At 37.6% G+C, this 22,208-nt stretch overlaps 2 protein-coding genes across 5 annotated transcripts; one reads left to right on the top strand and one right to left on the bottom strand.

Moving 5' to 3' along the window:
• The first annotated feature begins 10,994 nt into the window (after positions 1-10,994).
• Positions 10,995-18,103, top strand: LOC101174524 (claudin-15). Its single transcript, XM_004076466.4, has 5 exons — positions 10,995-11,314; positions 15,591-15,755; positions 17,249-17,330; positions 17,415-17,525; positions 17,597-18,103. Exons 1-5 carry the CDS (start codon positions 11,098-11,100, stop codon positions 17,694-17,696), a joined length of 675 nt encoding a protein of 224 aa, XP_004076514.1. The 5' UTR covers positions 10,995-11,097; the 3' UTR covers positions 17,697-18,103.
• On the bottom strand, positions 11,684-22,181 carry LOC101174286 (diamine acetyltransferase 2). 4 transcript variants are annotated; one of them, XR_002874622.1, is made up of 7 exons: positions 21,997-22,181; positions 21,802-21,853; positions 20,372-20,455; positions 19,602-19,703; positions 19,220-19,260; positions 12,410-12,723; positions 11,684-12,096 (listed from the first exon to the last, which is right to left on the bottom strand). XR_002874622.1 is itself a non-coding variant. In XM_023962631.1 (6 exons), the coding sequence occupies exons 1-6, from the start codon at positions 22,057-22,059 to the stop codon at positions 12,544-12,546; spliced, it is 522 nt and encodes a 173-aa protein (XP_023818399.1). In that variant the 5' UTR covers positions 22,060-22,181; the 3' UTR covers positions 12,269-12,543. The 4 variants fall into 4 exon arrangements, 3 of the variants coding, with proteins under 3 accessions (XP_023818399.1, XP_004076513.1, XP_020564584.1); XM_023962631.1 differs by lacking the exon at positions 11,684-12,096 and having other exon boundaries at positions 12,269-12,723; XM_004076465.4 differs by lacking the exons at positions 11,684-12,096; positions 12,410-12,723 and adding an exon at positions 18,314-19,070 and having other exon boundaries at positions 21,997-22,170.
• Between the last annotated feature and the right edge of the window lie 27 nt (positions 22,182-22,208).

The following is a 22,208-nucleotide window of genomic DNA, read 5'->3' as shown; positions in this document are numbered from 1 at the left end:
ACGTAATTATTTGCATCAGTTGAGACAAATCCTTTTTTTTAGTTCAGTGAACTTAGAAAAACCCCACATAGTTATCAGACAGTTATATTACTTTCATTCAAGTTAATTAAATTAAGTAGGTGTAACTTTGGTGCTGCTGTTAGATCGGCAGCGCAAAGAATTGTGGGATACAATCATTCCCTTTGCCAGTCTGGACGGATTTGGGTTTAAGTTTGGGTTTTTGACCAAATGTGTTTAGCTGTTTAGCTGTTTTACTGTGTATTGTCTAGTTATTTTGTCCTATGTTCAATTCTTTCTGCACCATGAGTGAGAGGACAGGAGAGGATCAGAAGTTTATTTAGCCCCCCTCCTGCTTAAACATGTAGTGTTGAAGTTGGAGAAATGGAAAATGATTTCATGTTTTACGTAGGGAAACCAAATTGTTTCTTTCATGTTATTGTAATAATAAAAGGAATATTTGCGGGCTCAAACTTAGACATTTGAGAGTTCAAGAAAAACAATAAATGAAGATGGAAAAACATGCAATTGAATTGGAATAATATGACATTTAGTTAAATAAATATGTAAATTTGTGTTGTAAAAAAAATATTGACTTGGATAGACGTAAGAAATGAGGTTGAATAAATTTAACTCAATTACTTGTTACCAATTAAATTAATTTAATTAAGTTGGATAATTTATATATATATATGCGTCACAATGAAAATAGAAATTAGATAGAAACTCGTGCGTTTACTTTGTCCGTTCTTTTGCTCCAAGCAGATACTCTTTCTTTTGCTGATGATGCAGCCGTATTACTTTTTTGATGGACATATAATCTTCATACGCCGTCATTAAAATCTCCGACTCCGTCTCAAAAGTATAGCGCTCTCTTTTTTTCTCCAAGCGTTTCCATGGTGACTCCGGAAATCGGCGATCAATTGAGAATGTCTTTATGTCTTTATGTACTTGCCCAGGGTTACCAAGTCGAGCGTAATTACGCTAACTCATATTCGGTCTTTTGGAACCGACATACCCAGAGTAAGCAAGTTCAGGCGGATTTCAGCCAGAGTTCAGGGTCAAAGTCTGGGTAGTTTAATCTTGCTTTCTGGAATACCCCCTGGTAAAGTCTGTAAATGTGTGTAAACAAATGTTTTGAACGCACGCTGCCAGGTAAACCAGGTTGAACATTGACCAGTCAGGGGCTCTGATTTAGTATTCACGTTAGGATGGTGGCACTTTTATTTTACGGAAGTGCCCAACAGTTTAAAAACTGATCATGGAGAAGGATAATTACAGTTTGTGCCCTACTGGAATTGTATGACGCCAAGTCCTTCATGTATCAAAATAAAGTTGTGAAATAAAAAGAGCAAGATGCACCATTTTGACAGTTCGCACTAAGTTTCCTTCAACTGTAGGTGGGGGACATGCCACACCTACAGTAAACAGTAGAAAAAGACGAAGAAGCCACTCCCTGCTTGTCCGGTGTGAACATCATGGGCTAAATGCGAATTCAAAAACGTGCATTTCTTGATTTTTTCAGCATCCATACTTTAACAGAGCATGTCAGTGACAAACTAAAAAGTGAATGTCCCAAGAGGAAAAAACAAAAGGTAACAGTTTCCTCACCATGTTAGCACTTGCTAAGTAATTTCAACCAAATTTCAGAAGTTTGCAGATCTGGTTGAAGTTTCTCTGCCAAAACAATCCAAAACAGACTGCATACAACCTATCTAAAAACAGGGATATCAAGATGAGATTCTGCAATCTGGGGCAATCCCATTTCTCCAGCCCTAGAAAGACCTCTATCCTGAGAACTCTATCCTCAAGGCTCGCCCCCACAGCAGGGTTTATCAGAGACTACTCTAAGAATTTGGGAGTGGAAAGGCCAGAATGTCCTGCTAGTCATGACCTCATTTGAACACTCCAGCCATCTTCTTTGTGCTGTTTGTGCCAGAATAAAAATACAACATTGGCTAAGTTGAAAAATGCTGGTTCAAGAATGGAACCCTATGGACGCATTTGTGTAGCATAAATAAAAATGAAAATAAAAACCAGAAATGCTTTTTCATTTTCAAAATGAAGCTGCACTTTTTGACTAAAAATTAAAATGAAAAAGCAATCTGTCAAAATGCTTTTTCATTTTCTTCCTCAACACAGCTTATTTTGTCACTTAATTAAAATGATAAAGAAAATGGTATTTGACATTTCGTTTTCAAAACGTTCTCTGGTAAATGTGTAGCAAAATTCATTTAGAAATGTCTAATTTGACAATTACAATGGATTAACAGAAATGCTTTTTCATTTTCAAAATGTAACTGCATCAAATGACTCGAAAATAAAATGAAAAATCAATCCTTCAAAATGCTTTTCATTTCTACTTAAAAACCGCTTATTCTGTGTCATAATTAAAACAAAAATGCAAAGAGGGGATTGCATTTTTATTTTCACATCCACCCTGCGAATAGTGTTGCATAATTCAGTTCGACTTAGCATTTCCAGAGGGGAGGGGGGCGATGACGTCAGTGCTATCTATGTGTGTCCGGCTGCTAAGAGATACATGCTAGGAGCAGTGAAGCTTTGTGTTAGCGGCAGAGAAGAGGGCTTTGTGATGTTTGTGCATTCCTGATGATTGTACACATCTTCTCGGGACTACGTAGCAGCATTTGCCGCCGTCTGCGATCTTCCTTCGGCCGCACTGCGGTTTGTCGAAACTTTCCCCGGGACTAGCTTTGTCTTCGGACCGGCAGCCGGATCGCCAAAGGCGGAAGTGTTGCCACGCAGATCAGAGAAACTCTAAACCATCATAAGAATATGTGTTTCCAGTGGTGTCCAGACAAAATAAAGACTGATGTTATTCCCACTTATTTACATCCAAGATGCTCCTGAAAACGGTCCAAAGAACCACAGCGTGACTAATTCTAGACGTTTCTATGATCACTAAAGCGTGTGACGTGTTGTAAGGGATTTCTTCTGAGCTCCTCAGAGGTTCAGGAACTCGCTTCTAAAACAGCTTTGCTAAAAGCTTCTATCATCTAATAAACACCAAAAGCAGTCAAAACATGGGCTAAAACCTTTTGGACATTTGCAGAGATTCTTTTTTTTACTAGTGCAACCTCAGCACAGCTGTTTACCCCACAAGTGCATGCTTCCTACATAGGCGGTATCATTTACAACCTAAATGAGCAGGCTCTCAACAGCGTACAATCAAAAGCATTGTTACAAATAAATAATCTACCAAACTCAAGATTTTTTACTTTTTATGATATTTTTACTTGGTAAAAAAACAACAACAGTAAAATAGGTAGATACATCAAAGTTTTTTTTGTCTTGCAGCTTACGAAGAATTATCATTTAGGATGGGCTTTGGTGTGTACATAACTGCAGCTTTTATTGAGGCTGAAATTAATTGCACATTTATCATTAAGTTAATAGCATTATATGGTGATGCAATCACCCTTTAATTGAACTTTCTGAAGGTGCAGCCTGGTATTTGAAGAAAGCTATAGCTACATTTTATGTGAGGTGAATGTTAAATATTCACAGCTGAACTGACAGACTAACACTGGGGGAATTTCATTCATCACAATATACATTTAATTTATTTTGTGACTTTTTTGCTACAAAAACACACTGAATTTATAAATATTATTATCCAAAGCATGGTGGCCTATACACGCAGCACCATGTTTGATACAAGCTGGACAGTTGATGCTCACACAAGAATTCAGACAGTTGTAGGGTTTACCCCTCGACACCTATTGCTACAAATATGCATCAGACCACTTCTTCTCCAAACTTACCTTATTAAGATGATTGCAAAAGTACAAGTGCACTTTTTTTTCTCAAAGCTGCAAATAAATTCAGACATCAAGGAGCTAAGGAAAAGCACGAAGTGAAAAAAATTGTTTTAAAAAATTGGGTTGTTTGTTAACCTCTATTGCCTTCAATGCGCAGAGACTGGCTTTTTTGAAATGCATTTGTGCAAAACTGAAAGACCACTATACTTTTATGGTTTGTGTTTGGCTTTGCGCATACCTTTGGAACAATAACAGAGATAAATTGTTGAGACTGACGGCTTCTATTTAAGGAATTGTGTGAATTTACATCAGTGGCGGACCTATACAGACAAGGTTTTGTTGTTTGAGTACATAAGACAAGATGATCAACTGAGATTTTTTTGCTTGGGAGGATTACTTTCCACAGCCAGTAACAGTTGGCTTTTTTAAACATGACTTTTTACATTTTCTTAGCTTACTTCCTTTCAAACACAAATGCTGCTTTATCTCCAGACCAGGAAACGTCATCATGTAGATTTTTAAATGCAATAAAATAACTCTCATCCAAATATTTTCTGCATATCAAAATTATATTTAAAGTTTAATACACACTATTGGGGTTCTGCAGGTTTTTTGGAGCTCTGTCAGTGTTGCTCAGATGGTATGAGTCTAAAATGAGCAACAGTTTTGATCGTCTTAAATGTGCACAGTTAAAGTGGTGGGATTATATAAGCTTGCTTTTTCCCACTTCCTTCCAAGCAATAAATCAAGCTCTACTTGACTTTGTTATTGATCACTGTTGTTAGAATAGACATAAAGTCAAAAAAGGCACTTCATGTGGGGTCTTTGTCTTTACACATACATAGACTGGACTATTTCAAGACATTAATTCTTGTAATTGTGATGATTACAATCTATGGATAATAAAAAGCAAAAAATGTTGTGTCTCAAAAATTCAGAAGGAAAAATGTGTCAGTACAGGACAGCATGAAGTGCTCCAGAATTTCCTGCTTCGCCTGTGGACTTCAGAAATATGGTGGACCCACACCACCAGATGAAACGGCACCCCAAATCATCATCATCACCGACTGTAGAGATTTCGGACATCGAGCACAGTTGAATTTGTGCTTCTCCACTTTTCCTCCAGATTGGGACCTTGATTTCTAACCTGGAAAAAGGCCATCGTGCAACAGTTCACGTTTTTTTAGACACTTCTGATGCTGTCTTTTTAGTAAATCTTGTTTTAAATATACAAAACCTTCTAGTTTGGCCACACTCCTTCAAACTTCATGGAACATTAATGTGTTGACCTATGGTTCAATACCAGCTCCTGTTTGAATTGGTGGGGGTACTTTCATCCATCAAAATGTACCTTGTAATGTTATATTAAAGCAGCAATGATAGAGCTGGGCCAAGTGAACTCAGACCTGCAGTCAAGTTTCCTTTGATGGCACTTAGGTCACTCAGTTCAGATAAGAAAATGCAGAACCCTTCATCTTTTCAGACACACCCTTGCTTTATATGGAACTCTGCTCTGAAGTAAAGTTTTTTTTAAAATTTTTTGTTCAATTAATCCTCATTTTTACTCCTTTTCTCTTCTTCAGCTTCAATCCCATTAAATTTGCCCTGTTCACGAACACAGCTGAGCCTCTGTTTTTTTTCAGCTCAGGAAATAAATACAGTTAATATTTATTTAAACTCTGTTCTTTTTGCTTAACAAAAACAGAACGTGACTGGAAGAGCACATCAGTATTTTATTAAACTTCATAATGTTTGTTTTTCCTTGGGTTATTTCTTTTAATGGTTACATTTGGCTACACAACAGCTCAATCGGGTACATTAAAACGTCAGATATTTAAATTTAATTAAAAAAAAAACGAAATGTGAATGAAGGATAACCTTGAGTTACACTGTAGACACTAATGGTGTCTACAAGCAAAACTTAAGGATTAAACAAAAGAAAAAACAAATCAAAGCTGTTTTTATGATTGTCTTGATTCATTTTAGTCAAGACAAAAGCAGTGGCTGCTTTAAATGTATTCATTTTTTTTTTAAATGCAGCCATATAACTTATTTCAAGCCAATTTTAGATCCTACTATACAAACATTTTGACAGTTTGAGACATACATAAAAGTTGGAAAATATGGTTAAAATGGAATTAAGTCTTAAAAAACAATATTTCAATACAGGCATACCTACAACTGCAAGAAGGAAGATTGATTCTTTGTGTTCTTTGAACTATGCCATTGTTAACAAAACAGCACTGATGTCATGACCTTTTCAAGTCTCTAAGGACATCTGGAATGTTTTTATTCCTTCTATGGATTTGAAAAAATCCAACATTTTTGAGACTTTTATGCTGAGAGCTGGTCGGACTCGAGAACTGTTAGTGCCGGTCAGTGTAAAAAAAAAACGGGAAAGCAAAAATCTTTTCTCCAAGAGAAAAGGCCACTGCTCTTTATCCACCTTTGTCATGGTAGGAAGAGCACGTCAATGCAAGTGTGGGGTCATATAAGATAGCACAAGGGTTATTAAAGGGCTTGATGTTGACGCTGCTTCAGTAGAGTAGTGCTTTGGTCTTCGTACTCTCGCTAGAGTGTGGTCCTTTTACAATACTCTACTCTGGTTTTTATTTTGGTTCAGAACAATGACGGTATGAAGCCCATTGAGATGACTGTTGTTGTAATATTGTGTTGTACACTGACCAAAAATATAAACGCAACACTTTTGTTATTGCTCCCATTTTTTATGGTATGAACTCAAAGATGTGAAACATTTTCCACATACACAAAATAACCAGTTCTCTGAAATATTGTTCACAAATCTGTCTAAATCTGTGATAGTGAGCACTTCTCCTTTGCCAAGACAATCCATCCCACCTCACAGGTGTGCCATATCAAGATGCTGATTAGACAGCATGATTATTGGACAGGTGTGCCTTAGAATGTTGGTCCACAGAGATACCGTGACGAGATCCTGGGGCCCATTGTTGTGCCGTACATCCAACAACATCACCTCATGTTGCAGCATGATAACGTATGCCCCCATGTTGCAAGGATCTGTACACAATTCTTGGAAGCTGAAAACATCCCAGTTCTTGCATGGCCAGCATACTCACCGGACATGTCACCCATTGAGCATGTTTGGGATGCTCTGGATCGGCGTATACGACAGCGTGTTTCTGTTCCTGCCAATATCCAGCGACTTCGCACAGCCATTGAAGAAAGTGGACCAACATTCCACAGGCAACAATAGACAACCTGATCAACTCTATGCAAAGGAGATGTGTCGCACTTCATGAAGCAAATGGTGGTCACACCAGATACTGACTGGTTGTCTGAGTCCCCTGACCCCCTCAATAAAACAAAACTGAAGATTTCAGTGTGGCCTTTTCTTGTGGCCAGTCTAAGGCACACCTGTGCAATAATCATGCTGTCTAATCAGCATCTTGATATGGCACACCTGTGAGGTGGGATGGATTGTCTTGGCAACGGAGAAGTGCTCACTATCACAGATTTAGACAGATTTGTGAACAATATTTCAGAGAACTGGTTATTTTGTGTATGTGGAAAATGTTTCATATCTTTGAGTTCATACCATAAAAAATGGGAGCAATAACAAAAGTGTTGCGTTTATATTTTTGGTCAGTGTATAAACAAAATTGAAGTAAATTGAATTGAATTAAATTGAATGTGCTGTTCCTCTGATGTACTCATTTCTGATCCTATCTTTCCTGGTCACTACCAAAGAGAACATCTGCATCTTCATCTCTGCTATCTCCAGCTCTGCTTCCTGTCTTTTTCTCACTGCCACTGTCTCTGGGCCAAACAACATGGCTGATCTCACAACAGTTTTGCACACCTTTCCTTTCCTTTGAGCTGAAACTCCTCTATCACACCTGTCACCCATTCCAACCTCCCTGTACTCGTCTGTTCACTTTTTCTCCTACTCTCTATTACTCTGGACTTCTGACTCTAGATATTTAAAATCCTCCACCTTCTTTATCTCTTCTCCCTGTAACCTCACTCTTCTACTTGAGTTCCTCTCATTTACACACATGTATTCCATCTTTCTGCGGCATTCCTCTTATTTGCAGAGCTTCTTCTCTACCTGTTTCCTGCTCTTTCTACAAATCACAATATCATATGTAAATATCATTGTCCATGGTGATTTCTGTTTAACCTCTGATCCCTGATGTAATCCAACCTCCACCTTGAAATCTTCTGTCACCCCCATAGCACACCTCACCACTGTCTTACAGCCCACATACATGTCCTGCACTGCTATAACATACTTCTCTATCACTCCAGATTTCTTCATACAATACCACAGTTCCTCTCTGGGCACCCTGTCATAAGCCTTCTCCAGATCTACAAAGACACAGTGTAGCTCTCTCTGACCTTCTCTGTACTTCTCTATCAACAACTTCTCCATCAACATGCTCACAGCAAATAATTTTTGAAATGACACCCTGAAAGTATTTTCTTTTAGTAATGGAGAGGACTTGTATGCCTGCTAAATTCCAGCGACCATGCAACCACAATAGTAGCAATGCGGATCTTTTCTAAAGATTACGGTAACTAAGAGAAATAGTAGAGGTTTTATGCTCATTGATAAACTAAAAGTTTCTTTTTATAGTATAGCTGTAATTTTATCTTAGCATTATTTGCACAGTGATTTGAAGTTGTAGTACTTAAGAGTAAAGGGATGGAGCGTACTGACTGGCCCCTCCATCAAGCTGTTCTCTGCTTTGCTAACATTTTGTTTTTTTTAAGAAAATTGTTGGAAGACTTGATTTACTTGAGTTTAAAAAAATCTGTTTTAAATCATGGACATAAATGAACAAAATATAATTATTTTCTGTTAAAGTGTTACTATATTTGCCTAATCTCTCACAGATTATGGTGGTATGATTAGCTTTAAATATGGATTTAGGTGGGGGCTAGAAAGGCGATGTCTCTGTGGACACGGATCATAAATAGTTCAGTAAGGACATAAAAAACCGTTACTGATTAAAGAGTCTGCGCTAGACTTGGAAAAGTTTAATACTGTAAACAGTGTATATTATATGATGGCACTTTGGTCTCTGTATCTGAAGAACGACCGACAAAAGGATTCAAACCTGATTAGATATGTGTTTAAAATTAACATATCTAAGCTAAACAGAACCATAAATATAATATTTTGTCCTTAAAAGTTACATTTACAAAAGTTATCCTTTGTGGTCTTATAATATTAGTTCCTGCACACGAGCACTTCTTTTTTTATATATTTACCTTCCATAAATGTGTTTACATAAACTAAATATGTAGGATATTAATTACTTATTAGGGTGTGTTAGAACAGCCTTGGCCTTTGGCCATTTTCTATACCATTGTGCTGTGTCAACATCTATAATTTAACAAACATGATCAATGTTTGAATATATATTCTCAAGCTAAAAAGCGTATTTGAAGAGAAAAAGAATTTCAGTTTACCTTTTTTCTTCTGCATTCTTGTTAATGCATAGCCAGTAGTGAAAAAGAAACATTTCTGTCTTCAATTCATCACCCAAGTACGGCAGAGTTTTAGGGCCACCAAAAAAAACAACAAAAAGGAAAATAACGAGATTTTAAGTTGTAAATTTATGAGAAAAAAACTCGTAAATTTACGAGATTAAGTGGAAGTGAGCATGTAACAGAGCAGCAGCAAGTGAACGCCGTGCAGCAGCAGAGCAGCCTTTCTAAACTCAATTGAACAGGTAAGCTAAATGTTTATTCATAACGATCCAAATGTATGGAAGCTCATTTGTTTATTTTACGATTAATTCATGTTTTATTTATTGATTGGTGGTTTGCAGGATCTCTGCAGCCCGATGAAGCCATCGGCATCCCTTCAGCACTCCTCTTCCATCCTTTCATGCTCCACCAAAGACCAGATCTCTCCGTTTGTGTGACGCTTCCGTCTGAGGAGGTGGAGAACTTTTTGGCATTTTCAACGTTCTAATCCTATTATAACAGACTATTTTCATTCCTCTTTATTGTTTTATGTTGAAACTGGACGTATCCTCTGGAGGAGGGGCGTATGTAACAAACACTGTTTACTTCTGCATTGATGTTCGGATGACAGGTTCATGACGTAAGGTGACAGATGAACTTCAGGGTGTGTGAATGAAAAGGAGAATAAAGGCTGCAGCGGTTCTCTACACCCAAACGTGTCTCTGAGCTCCTTATCATATGAAACTCCGCTTTACCGACACTGAACCCTGGAAAGCCGGCTCCACTGAAAATAATCTGATTTTGAGGCGCCAAAAGGCTCAGAATCTCTTTTTCTTTTTTAAACCTATCTGGAAATAAAGCTTCACAAAAGGCTCCACATATTTCATCTTCAAGCTAGGCTCCGATAAACAGAAAACTTTGGTGATTTTTCCTTGTTAATCTATGACTTATTTCTCGTAAATATACGAGATTTTAAGTAGTAAATTTATGAGAAATAGACTCGTAAATTTATGAGTTTTATCTCGTAAATTTACGACTTAAAATCTTGTAATTTAACAGTTATGACTTTCTTTCTCATAAATTTACGACTTAAAAATCGTACTTTGAAAAAACAATTTTTTTGGTAACTGGCCCTAAAACTCCGTCGTACAGTACTTTACCTGCCTTCCTCATTTTCTTTACCCTCAGTATGTATGCAGTATGCAGTAGTTTACTTTTAAAATTTGAAACAGCCAGTTCAGAATCCCAAGCTACCAAATTAATTCCTGGAAAGGAGATTCAAGATAAGACTAAAGATTTAAAAAATTGTTTTACAAATGAAAATTTACCCAAAAGGAATTTTTCATTTTACAAAATTTCAATTTGATTGACACAGGAGTTTTAAATTTGCACTCATTTTTTGCAGAAATGACTTTGATGCCTCCTCAACGAACACTTTATTGCCTGATAAACCTAAATTAAAAGTAGTTTATGGATGGATGATTTAAAAAAAAAAAAAAAACATCAATTTTTTTTTCTGATTTTGCAGCTTCAGGCTGTTAAATTTAAAGCCTTCAATTGTTTTATAAGTGATCACCTTTATCCTAGAAGAAAGCGTAGATAGGATTGCACATTGCACATTTCTCTGGTAGCCGGCACGTGAATTGATTGGTTTTGGGCGGGAATAAAGGAGACTTGAGAATTGAGCTACAGCCCACAAATCAACGTTCAAATTAGCCCAGGTTTACAAGCACGGGGGGGGGGGGGATCCTTGAGTCAGTTCTCACATTACCAAAATGTACAGACACAAACACTGCAAATAGAGCTCTTCATTCAACTGCTGCCCTTTGCTTTCAATTATTGACAGGAGACAACTTTCAAGATGAAAGAGATATTGGAGGTTACTGGACTTTTTACAGGTTTTGTGAGCTGGATATTGGTTTATGTATCATTAGAGCATCATTATTGGAAAGAATCCACTCAGGATGGAAGCGTAATTGTAACCTCTGCAGTTTATGAGAACCTCTGGAGATCTTGTGCTAGTGATTCCACGGGGACATACGACTGCAGAGAATTTCCATCTCTCTTGGCCTTGCCAGGTAAGTGAAATCAGACATTCACTTATGTTAAAATAACATGTGGATTGAATGCATCTTAGAAATCGGTCCTCTCACTTTTGCTTAAGCATATGCAGCATGTGTAGTTGAAGACTTGAAAAAAGGTGATTCTTGCAAACACTTCATTTTAAATTCGGCTATTTTAATGTGATGGCTCAGCTGTGGGACTGAGTTTTCATTTTCAAATTTCCAGGCACTTAAAGAAAAATGCTCCAAATTTCCAAAGCTGTTATAACACAATTTAGAACTCTGGGCATCAAACCTGACATGCATGCATCTAAAAACATTCACACATTTGACATTTTTTGTTGAAAGCTGTTGGAATAATTAAAATAAGTGAGCCTAGAAATTAACACAAAAGATGCACATAAACTTTATTTATAATGGATTTGTTTTTGAAGTGCTTTGATTTTGAAAGAAAGTTTTAATATTATACAAAATAGCAAAAAACGACTAAAGAAATATCACAGACCGAATGTTACTGCACATTAAAAAGGTTCTATTTTATGCATTTTTTAATGCATGTTTATATTGTGCACCGTTATGCAATTAATAATGCAGTTTAACACATTTTGAAACATTTTCTTGTATATTTTCGGTTGAGAAATTTCATTACTGAAATACACCAAACATTTCTTCCTGTTTGTCAAGTGTATTTGTGAACTGCGTGCTCCCACACTTGCAAAGGGACAGGACTGGACCCAGGATTTCACTCTTTCAAAGTTTTTATTAGCAACAGTAGATATTGGCGGTAGGTGAAAAACCTTTAAACAATCATAACAGAACAATAAACAGGTAAGTATATCTAAATCAAACATAACGTAAAGTAGATGAATAAATTAAGATGAAAATTAAATCAACAACTCAGTTACATTGTAGGAAACTTAAATACAATTTTTTCAAATTAAGTATATTATTTTACTAATAATTATATCCTTTTTCAGGCTAACAAGTATGTATCATTTTCAATACAAACAATTGTAGGAGATTGTACAACATGGATTTTTTTTTCGTTTTTTCTTTTAACCCAATCCAACAAAATGACGTATTAAAAAAGGAGTCCAGCATTGAGCTTACCAGTAGCCCTTTAAAGTCCAAGTCCCACTCATGCAGTGGTTTCAGTTCAACGTCCACGTTCATAGAAAAGCTGCCGTCCTCCAGCTCAGATCTTACACATGGCACGGTGAAACGCCGTTTTAAGTGTTCCCAGCTTATGCGCTGATTGCCTTCATTGAGTTCAGATGGCAACAGCGTGCGTGCATTGTCCTCCGTGCTGAGCGCACGCAGGCTGCTGCACACTCATGTGTGAGGCGCTGCGCGCTCCAGGACACAGCGAGGCAACCACCTCCGCTGCTCAGCGTGACACTGTTAAAGGTAAAGCAATCTGCAACCTGAGAGAGAATGAAATGCTCAGTTCAATATGTTTGAGGCTGCTGACCTGATTATAATGCATGAACTCATTTTTCACAAGCGCATGTTTTAATGAATAATATCTTTGGGGACACCCTGAGGTAAAGGTCATCCAACCAGGTCACAAGGTCAATGTTTGATAACCTGCTGTGACCCTTAAGTGCCACCAATTTTCCCAATATCCTTTGAAAGAGTGGATCAGTGATTGTATAATAGCAACATTTTGTTCAAAGCAAATGACAAGTGTGATACATGGCTGTATGTCAATAGATACTGGGAACAAACTCAACTTCTCTGTTCTGGAAGTTGTGCAAACACGTTTTCAAAAGGTTTGAGAATAATGCTGAAATCTAAAGAGGGCAATTTAGGAATTAATCATTGATTTGTGGGCTTTTGTACCACTATACTTGAAGAATTGCTGGGAACTGGTGAGGCTGTGCGGTGGAGGCTGACATCTCTTTTTATGAATAGCATGGGGTAGGAGTCATTTCTGTCATTAATCACGGGACAGTGACTGAACAGTATAAAAATTTTAAGGAAGTGGGACGGGACTGGATTACTCTGTGGAAGTGGCATGGGAAAGGAGTGAAAATCCATTCCTGTGTCATCCTCTACTGCAGGGGTGTCAAACATACGGCCTGCGGGCCATATCCGGCCCGACACGTGCTTTAGTCTGGCCCAGACATGAAGAGTAAAAATTAAAAGGATGTTTAAAAAAGAAAGCACGTTTCTAGTCCATTCCTGTGGCGATGATCAGTAGTGACACAATAAAGACCAAAATGTTGGCAAAAAGAAAAAAAGGTTGAAGTGAAGTCCTGAGCTTTCCAGGAAGTTACTGCGCTGGACGATGTTGGAGTGAACTGGTCACGTGACGTCAGTTTGGTCACTGATGGCGCCCCATTAAAGGTCAGGATGTAGGCAGGTGTTGCCACTGTGTTTTGCACACTTGAATGACAGTAAATGTGTTGCTGCACAGGATCTGAATCCTACAATTGACAGCTGGGTGAAGTTTCAGGAGAGAAATGGAGGTTAACTCCAAACTCTTATGTTCACAAAAGTTTGCAAGTTTAATTTAGTTTAATTTTATAATGGTTTGGACATTTACATTTTAGGCAGGTGTTTCAATTTTTTCCATAGCCCCTCTTGAGTTTATTATCGGAATAGCTTCAGTGTCAGATGTAAAATATTTGGTCTGTATAAAATTGAATAGACCTTTTTTTTTTGTGAAATTAATTTTATTTAAGATCCATTGGCCTCTGTGAATGAATGTGTAATAAGAAATGATTGGGCTACCATGTTGGTTGAGGCATGTTTTCCAATTAACTTAAAAAAAACTAAAACAAAGCTGTTATTTTGCCTTTACGTTACTGGTCCGGCCCACTTGAGATTAGACAGGTTGAATGTGGCCCCCGAACCAAAATGAGTTTGACACCCCTGCTCTACTGTGTGGCTGACAACTTTTCACCCTTGAGGGACACGTTAGTTTAGAGGGTTAGCAGGTGAACCACGTTTTCTTCTCAGCTGATAGTTTGACACAAGCCAGATAAACTAAACCAGAGTGAAAAAATGAATCCAATAGTGGAAGCATTGGCTTGTTTCCTGGGCTTTCTGTTGGTTGGGGTTGCCCTTCCACACGGATACTGGAGGGAATCCACGGTGGACGGTAACGTTATCACCACATCAACTATCTATGAAAATTTATGGATGTCCTGTGCAACTGACTCAACAGGAGTTCACAACTGTCGGGATTTCCCATTTTTGCTTGCACTAAATGGTATGTGATAAATGAGAATTTTATCTTCCTTATATTAATGACTTTTAACATCCTTAAATCCTATTTTATAAACAGTGCTAGGAACTAAGAAGCACTAGGAAGTATTTCATCTTTAAAAGGTGTGTTGAGGGTAAGTTATCCAAAAAACAGTCAAACCCTGGAAGGAAGGGTGGCGGTTCATCTGATGGAATCATATCTCCTAACCATGAGCTACTCAGTTGCAGAGAAGACAATCTGCTGTAAAAACAGGAGGCATTGGATGAGATAAGAGGAAAAAAACTAAACGAGCTGCAATGAATTCTAAGAAAAGAATGAACAAAAAAAAACGGAAAAGTCATAAAAACTTTTCCTCCTCCGAGAAAAGATAAGCGCATTTCAAATGAACAATGTAGAAATCTAATGATAGAAGGTGGTGTCCTGACCTGAGTCAGAAGGTGGGATTCCTCACTTTTTACACAGTGATAAGCATTGAGATAGTTGCTCTTCCAAGAACCTATCGTAGCAGTGACAACATCACAACAATTTACAACATCCTGTTCTACTAAAGCAGGGAGTTAAAAAGGTTGGGCCATTGGTTGGTTGTTGGGTCCGTCTTTGTTCAGGCTTTATGAAAAATCTTGTTTTTCACAACTGTGAGTCTTCCAAACAGCATACAATACCTGACAATTTAACCAACAAAAAAAAAACCATGAAGTTCATCTTTTATCAAAATTGGAGTCTTTTCTCAGCCGCCATGCTGATTTTAAGAGCTCTTAGGAAGACGTTTAATATCAAGGAACTAAATATGTATTCGAATTTTCCATTAACAATCCCATAAAACTGCTTTTAACCACACCTGCTGAGTAAAGAAAAGAAAAAAAATTGTTTTAAGGGGTGGAGTTCACCACTCAAACCACCTCTCCTTGACAATTGGAAGTAAAACTAAATCTTTTCTGGTCTGTGATGTCACAAACCCCGCCATTCTGCATTAAACGTCCCATTTTTTTCAAACTCTATATTGATATTTTTTTCCTATGTTATTACAAATAAACAGTGGTTTTATGTGCTTTTTTTTTAACTTTTACTTGTAAACAGGGTACATCCAAGCCTGCCGAGCACTGATGATTGCTTCAATTGTATTTGGGGCGTTGGGACTTGCTGCTACGCTGGTGGGAATGCAGTGCTCCAAAGTATGTGGAGAAAACTACATTCTGAAGGGGAGGATCGCAGCAATTGGAGGCGTTTTCTTTTTACTTCAAGGTAAAAAAGAAATATCTGGTGCCACTTCCAGTTAAAAACATAAGAAATATATTCACTGGTTATACAACACTTGTGCCAATTAAACAAAAAAACAAACACTTTAAGCTTATCTGTGTGAGAAGCCGCTCATTTTCGTGGGCTGCTGCTCAGAGAGCAGGTTTTTAGGATTTTAGAGGAATACTCTGAGATGCATGATGGTTTGCTGAGGTTTGCTCTGGAAAGAAGAGGCATGAAGGTCAGTCGTAGTAAGACAGAATACATGTGTCTGAACGAGAGGGATCAAGGTAGAAGCGTTAGGTTACAGGGGGCTGAGGTGAAGAAGGTGCAGGAGTTTAAGTACTTGGGGTCAACAGTTCAGTGTGATGGGGATTGTGGAAAAGAGGTGAAGAGGCGAGTGCAGGCAGGTTGGAGCGGTTGGAGGAAAGTGTCAGGAGTGTTGTGTGACAGAAGAGTGTCAGCAAGACTCAAAGGAAAGGTGTACAAGACAGTGGTGAGACCAGCTCTGCTCTATGGGTTAGAGACGGTAGCAGTGAGACAGAGACAAGAGGCTGAGATGGAGGTAGCGGAGATGAAGATGTTGAGGTTCTCCTTAGGAGTGACCAGGTTAGACAGGATAAGGAACGAGTACATCAGAGGGACGGCTCATGTTGCCTGTGTTAGCGACAAAGTCAGAGAAGCCAGACTGAGATGGTTTGGACATGTTCAGAGGAGGGATAGTGGAGCTGCCTGGCGGGAGGGCAAGAGGACGGCCAAAGAGGAGATACATGGATGTCTTAACAGAGGACATGAAGTTGGCTAATGTTAGGGTAGAAGATGTTCATGATAGAGTGAGGTGGAAAAGGATGACTCGCTGTGGCGACCCCTGATGGGAAAAGCCGAAAGAGAAAGAAGACTCTGAGATGCATGAATGGATCATCAAAATACTTTGGGGTTGTTTTCTGTGAGGAAATAACACTTAAAAGCTCAAAACTGTTGATTATGCATCATATAGGCCCTTTAAATCAGCTAAAGGTTCTCTTGTTCGATCCGCAGCAGAGTTCAGATGAACTTTTACACCTGCCCACATAAAGTGGACTATGAGAAACTCTGCTTATTATATTTAAAATTACAAAATTAACTTGGGGTGCACTTGTACAACGGAGTTTTAGGGCCAATTTACAAAAAAAAATCTTTTAACTATGACTTTTACGTTGTAAATTTAGGAGAAAGAAAGTCATAACTTAAATTACGAGATTTTACGAGAAAAAATCTTGCAATTTTACTTTTTTTTTTGGTGGCCCTAAAACTCCGTCGTACACTTGTAACACGCAACAAAAATAATAAATCTTAAAAGAATTAAAGAAGTAATTGAAGCGCCTTTAAGACATTTGTATCCTCATATCCATATTGCACGCACTGCATGAAGTCCATTCTGTCTAAGCCTCTTATCTTTAATGCATGGATGACTGTACGTGTTTAAAGTGCCCAAGGTAAACACGGCTTTGTGTTTGTAGGGATTTGCACCATGATTGCTATCTCTTGGTATGCAGCCAACATCACGCAGCAGTTCTTTAACCAGCTGTACGCAGGGACAAAGTAAGTCAACAACAGTTGAATCCGAAAGTGATGAATAAAAGGTAAATATTGAATAAATGAACATAACATAATGTTCATTGTCAGGTATGAGATCGGACAAGCCCTGTACATTGGCTGGTCTTCGGCCCTTCTTGCCATCTGTGGAGGTTTGTGTCTGTTGTTTTCCTGCAAAAGCAGCCTTCCCAGGAAAAAGATGTGAGTGTCTCAAAGCAATAAATGCATGCATAAAAAGTGACTATTGCATTAACTTGTCCTTAACTTTTCAGTGCATACCGATACCAGCCAGGCTCCAGAGGACACATTCTGTCAACTGTGGCCACGTCACATGCGGCTCCAAGTAACTACGACAGAAACGCTTACGTCTGAGGTCGGCAGCTGACCACGTCCTCACACAGAACTGATTCTATGAATTAGGGGTTAATGAAGCGCTAAGAGTTGGAGATAATAATAATGATTAGTAGAAAACACTGATTTTTTTTAGAAAATGCTTTAACGCATCAAAAATCGAATGACATTAATTTCCTGGTTACATATTTCTATGACCTTTATTTTGATAAGTCTGGGCTTGTTACGGCATTAACTTTAAAGATTAAAAGCACCTTTTTTACTTTTAACTAGAAACACACTTTACAGTTCCAATGAATCATTTTTATACTTCATAAAGTTTTACATTTGTCTGACAATTGTTTTAAAATATATTTTTATGTTTTGTTGTCAAAACTGCTGAAGATTTTTTCCACCAATAAAGAGATTTCTTGATTGCTTTTAAGGTATCTGGCATGAAAAATCTGTTTTTTCTTGGGTGACTGGAAATAAGGTTTACGGCGCCCTCGCCTTTATTCCCAGACATCTCCGATAATCTCTTTGGGTTTACGCAGATAAAATATAATCTCTAGATAATTTCTTAATAAGCCTTGGATCAAATCTGAGCCTTGATGAAGATTCCCTGTTTTAATTTTGGACATACAAGGTTTATTAGAAAATTATAAAAAACAAGAAAACCTTTTATTTTTTATTTTCCGTTTGACAAACATTATGTGTTCTTCTGTTTTCAGCATATTATTTACACTAATATACAGCACAAAATTGAAAGGATTACAGAGAGATTTAATGTTTCTGTCCTCATTGCAAATCTGAATATTTAATGTAGGTTTAAGGAAAAACGTAAATACCTCACTATGTTACTGATGGAATCAACAGGCAAGTAAGTTAAAAATCCGTCTTTAAAACTAAACAATCCTTAAATTTGACAAGATATTTGAAGAGACGACTGAAGCTGTTGTCTGGTGCCACCTGCAGGACAGCTCGAGCATTACACGTCACAAAGGATTTACAGGTTAAAGTTATTCCCTGAATAATAGCTCAGCTTTTTTTTTTACAATAGATTTAAAAAATGAAAAAATAATTTGTAGAAAGGGATTTGAACAAAAAATAAATAAAAGAAGGTTGAAGTGTGCAAAACCCAAGTCATTAAAAATGTTTAAGTCAAATGTTTATCATTTATACAAAGGAATTAAACAGTATTAGGAAGGATTACAGAAAAGTGTTGCCATAAACTGTTTAGATTTTAGCAGCTTCGTTTGCTAAATTGTCCAGGCTTTGTCCATCGAAGCGTATGGCGTGCCAGCCTTCGCTTACAGTGAGATCCTGAGCTCCTTTAGCCGCATAAAAATCTCGGGAGGGGGTATTCCAGTCCAGCACAGACAGCTGCAGCCGCACACACTCCTTTTTTTTCCCCACCTGATCAGACAGAACAGTCCTGAACCTGATCATCAGATGTAACAGAGTTCAACCTCCACTAAACACATCAAGTCAAGTGTTATGAGACATTTCCCAGCGCGCTGTTCCCATTTTTGTTAAAAAGGTCTCGTGAAGTGAAACACACTTACCTCAGCAACTTTGCAAAGTAACCCTTTGCCAATGCCGTTTCCTAAAGAAAAAAAGAAAAAGAAAAGAGGTGACAAAGAGATGAAAAGGTCAAACATTTTCTTTAATTCATTTATTTCTTGATTAATCAAATAAAATTCAACTTTAATTGCTTTTCACATTTTCAATCTGACTTTCCTCAGCACTTCTTCTGACTCTTCCCTTTTCCGCCTGATTTGAACTTCAGGTGATGTTGCAGATTTAAAAAAAATATGAACAAAATAACAAAAGCTGTGCCAACACAAAACCTAGTTACTTAAGTAAACGATGTTGAACAGATGCAAACAGGTTATGGAGATAACAGGACAGCAAAGAATGCAGTTCAGGACATCACTGTGACCGTACCTCGAAATTCTGGCATCACGTAGAGATCCTCTAAAAATATTGACCGACCTTTCCAAGTACTGTAGGTGTAGAAGTAGAGAGCATATCCCACAACTGTAAACCCTATGAAGAAACACAAAAGAAAGAAAACACCAACTATGTATGGGATGATAATGGGCTTCAACGTGTGCATTATCAGAATTAACGCACGCCGTATCCAGCTTATACCACACAAGCACTATTATTTATTTTGGTCACTTACAAAAGAAATAAATATTCTGTCAGTTTTTAGTACTTTATTCTTGTTATTTCTTTTAGTTTAGATCACTTTTTTTCCACAAAGAGCATACTATTTGTTAAGTGGTGCGGCGTGTTGTCATGGTAACATGACAACGCTGTGAGCCGACAACGGCCTCGACTGCAGCGGTGAAGGAAAGCGATATATCTATGCTGGTCGTCACGATGTGTTCGATAAAGCATCAGTTCACAAACAAAGTTCACCTTTTACCGCTTGTTTTTGTCCAGGTGATGAAGCTAAAGTTAGCTTTTAAAGCAGCCAGCGTAGTGATACAGAACATTTAAGCTATGTGACCGGAACTTCTTTTTTTGCCCAACAGCCAATCAGAAACGAGAATTCACCCGGACCATGGTATAAAACAGAATAATACACATGACTCGTTCTGACAAGATTAAAGAGAGAATTTGATCTAGTTTTATTAGTATAAAGGTCATTTTGATCATGGCAAACATTTATGTACGACAGTATAAAGAAGATCAAAAGCAAAATGTACCTTCTTTTGATTTGTGCTCCTCGGGAACTTCGGCAACAAGACACTGGAAAAAGGGGTTCTCGCAGAAACCATCACGCTCCAGCTCTACACTTAAACAAAAGGCCGACAATTATGAAACTGGCAGCTTTTATCTTTCTAACCCTAACACCCTAAAACTCAATGAAGCTTTGTTTTATGTATTAAAAAGGAATCTTTTTGTCTATGGAACTGACACATATATATTTTTAATTTTATTTAGTATTTAGGTTGCATTATCTATTAGATAGGGCAATCAGAAGTAATGATCCGTAATCATGGTATTGATCAGGTAAGTTGTATTGAAATGATGATCAGTCTACTGGAAAATCATTTCAAGTGTAGCAGGAAAAGTAGGCATTCGCTACTACGGGACATGATCCACACAACCACTAACAGAAGTCAAGAATAAATCATTCCTTTCACGTATTAGTAGTTATCCTGGAGATTTGTATTTGACAACTAAAGTATTCTGATCTAAAACCACATTTTAATTAAACAACTTATGTGAGATCCTTTTTTGTAAACGTAAATTTGGTTTCTGCTGCATTTAGAATGAAATCATCTGCAAACCTTGTGGAACAGTGAAACTGAGGATCTGGAGTCAGGCAGTTGTAGCTCATGGAGAAAACCAACACTGTGAATGATCCATGTGTCCAAAGTTACTGTTTTACACATTTTCTCATTAATGGATTCCAGGTTTTAGTGCAGACACGTCATGTGTTGATCAGACTCTCTCAGCTGCTTCTGACTCTCTTTTTTTTTTTTTTACACAAGTTGGCTGTAATAGTTATAAATATTCTAAATATCCCAACTTTGTCAGGAAATATGAGAGTGGTTGTTCCGCTGACCAATTCCACTGCAAAAACTGTGAATTTCTGTTATAACTGCAAAAAAAAAAAAAAAAAAAAAAACACTAAAAGCAATATTAGTATGTTCATTGTTTCATTCATATATGCAGGAAAAATGCACGTTTTATCTGTCTGACTAACAATAACATTCAGAAAACTACAGTAATAAGGTCTTAGTACCAACAAATGAATGTTTAAACGTAACACTACTTCATTAGCTCTGTTAGGGGTTTTTAAACCCACACATACATACAAACATGTCATTATGAAGCTCTGCTGAAGCCTTAACGACAGACAGTAAAGGCAGGTCGGTTATTCCGTAGTTTAAGCAGGGAGACATGATGAAAGCATGCAGGTTGGTGGTTCCTGAAAACTGGAAACCCAGGTTTCATGTCAGCGTTGGGTACGTTTATTACCTCTACTGACACCTACTGATCATCAATAAGTATTGTTCGAGAACCTAAATTAAGTTTTCCAGCAAAAATGTCAAAGTGTTTATATCTGTGGAATGAATAGTAAACAGAGCATGAACCCCTCCTCCGCCACACACAGGTTTTGCTTTACCTTCATGGGCTATCTTCACTTGGTCGGGCATCTTTTCATAAACCGCCAGCTCCTGTCAAATGTATTTAGTGTCAGTGTGTGGGTACAATATTATCAACCGTGTTGATTATTCTAGGATCATATTACAGCCGTGAACATTAGACTTAAACCTTTTTTTCGGAGGAGTTAGCTTAGCTAGTACTTGCTGCGACTCACCATAATCAGCCTGGATATTTCTTTGCAGTCTTCTTTTTTAGCAGGACGTATTTTAAAATGCATGTTTACTAAAGCAAAACACTAATAATTTAGCCTAACAAACTGGCCGAATTCACTAACGTGGCTCCAATCTTTTACTGTTCAACAGGAAATAGTATATCTTGTTCCAGGCAGCTTTCAAAATAAAACACCCTTGTTTCCTATCTGAACCT

Source organism: Oryzias latipes, chromosome 14, assembly GCF_002234675.1.
Source record: "Oryzias latipes chromosome 14, ASM223467v1".
In the NCBI taxonomy this organism is placed as follows: Eukaryota; Metazoa; Chordata; class Actinopteri; order Beloniformes; family Adrianichthyidae; genus Oryzias; species Oryzias latipes.
Note: the sequence above shows the minus strand (reverse complement) of the source record. Positions and strands in the feature narration are given on the sequence as shown.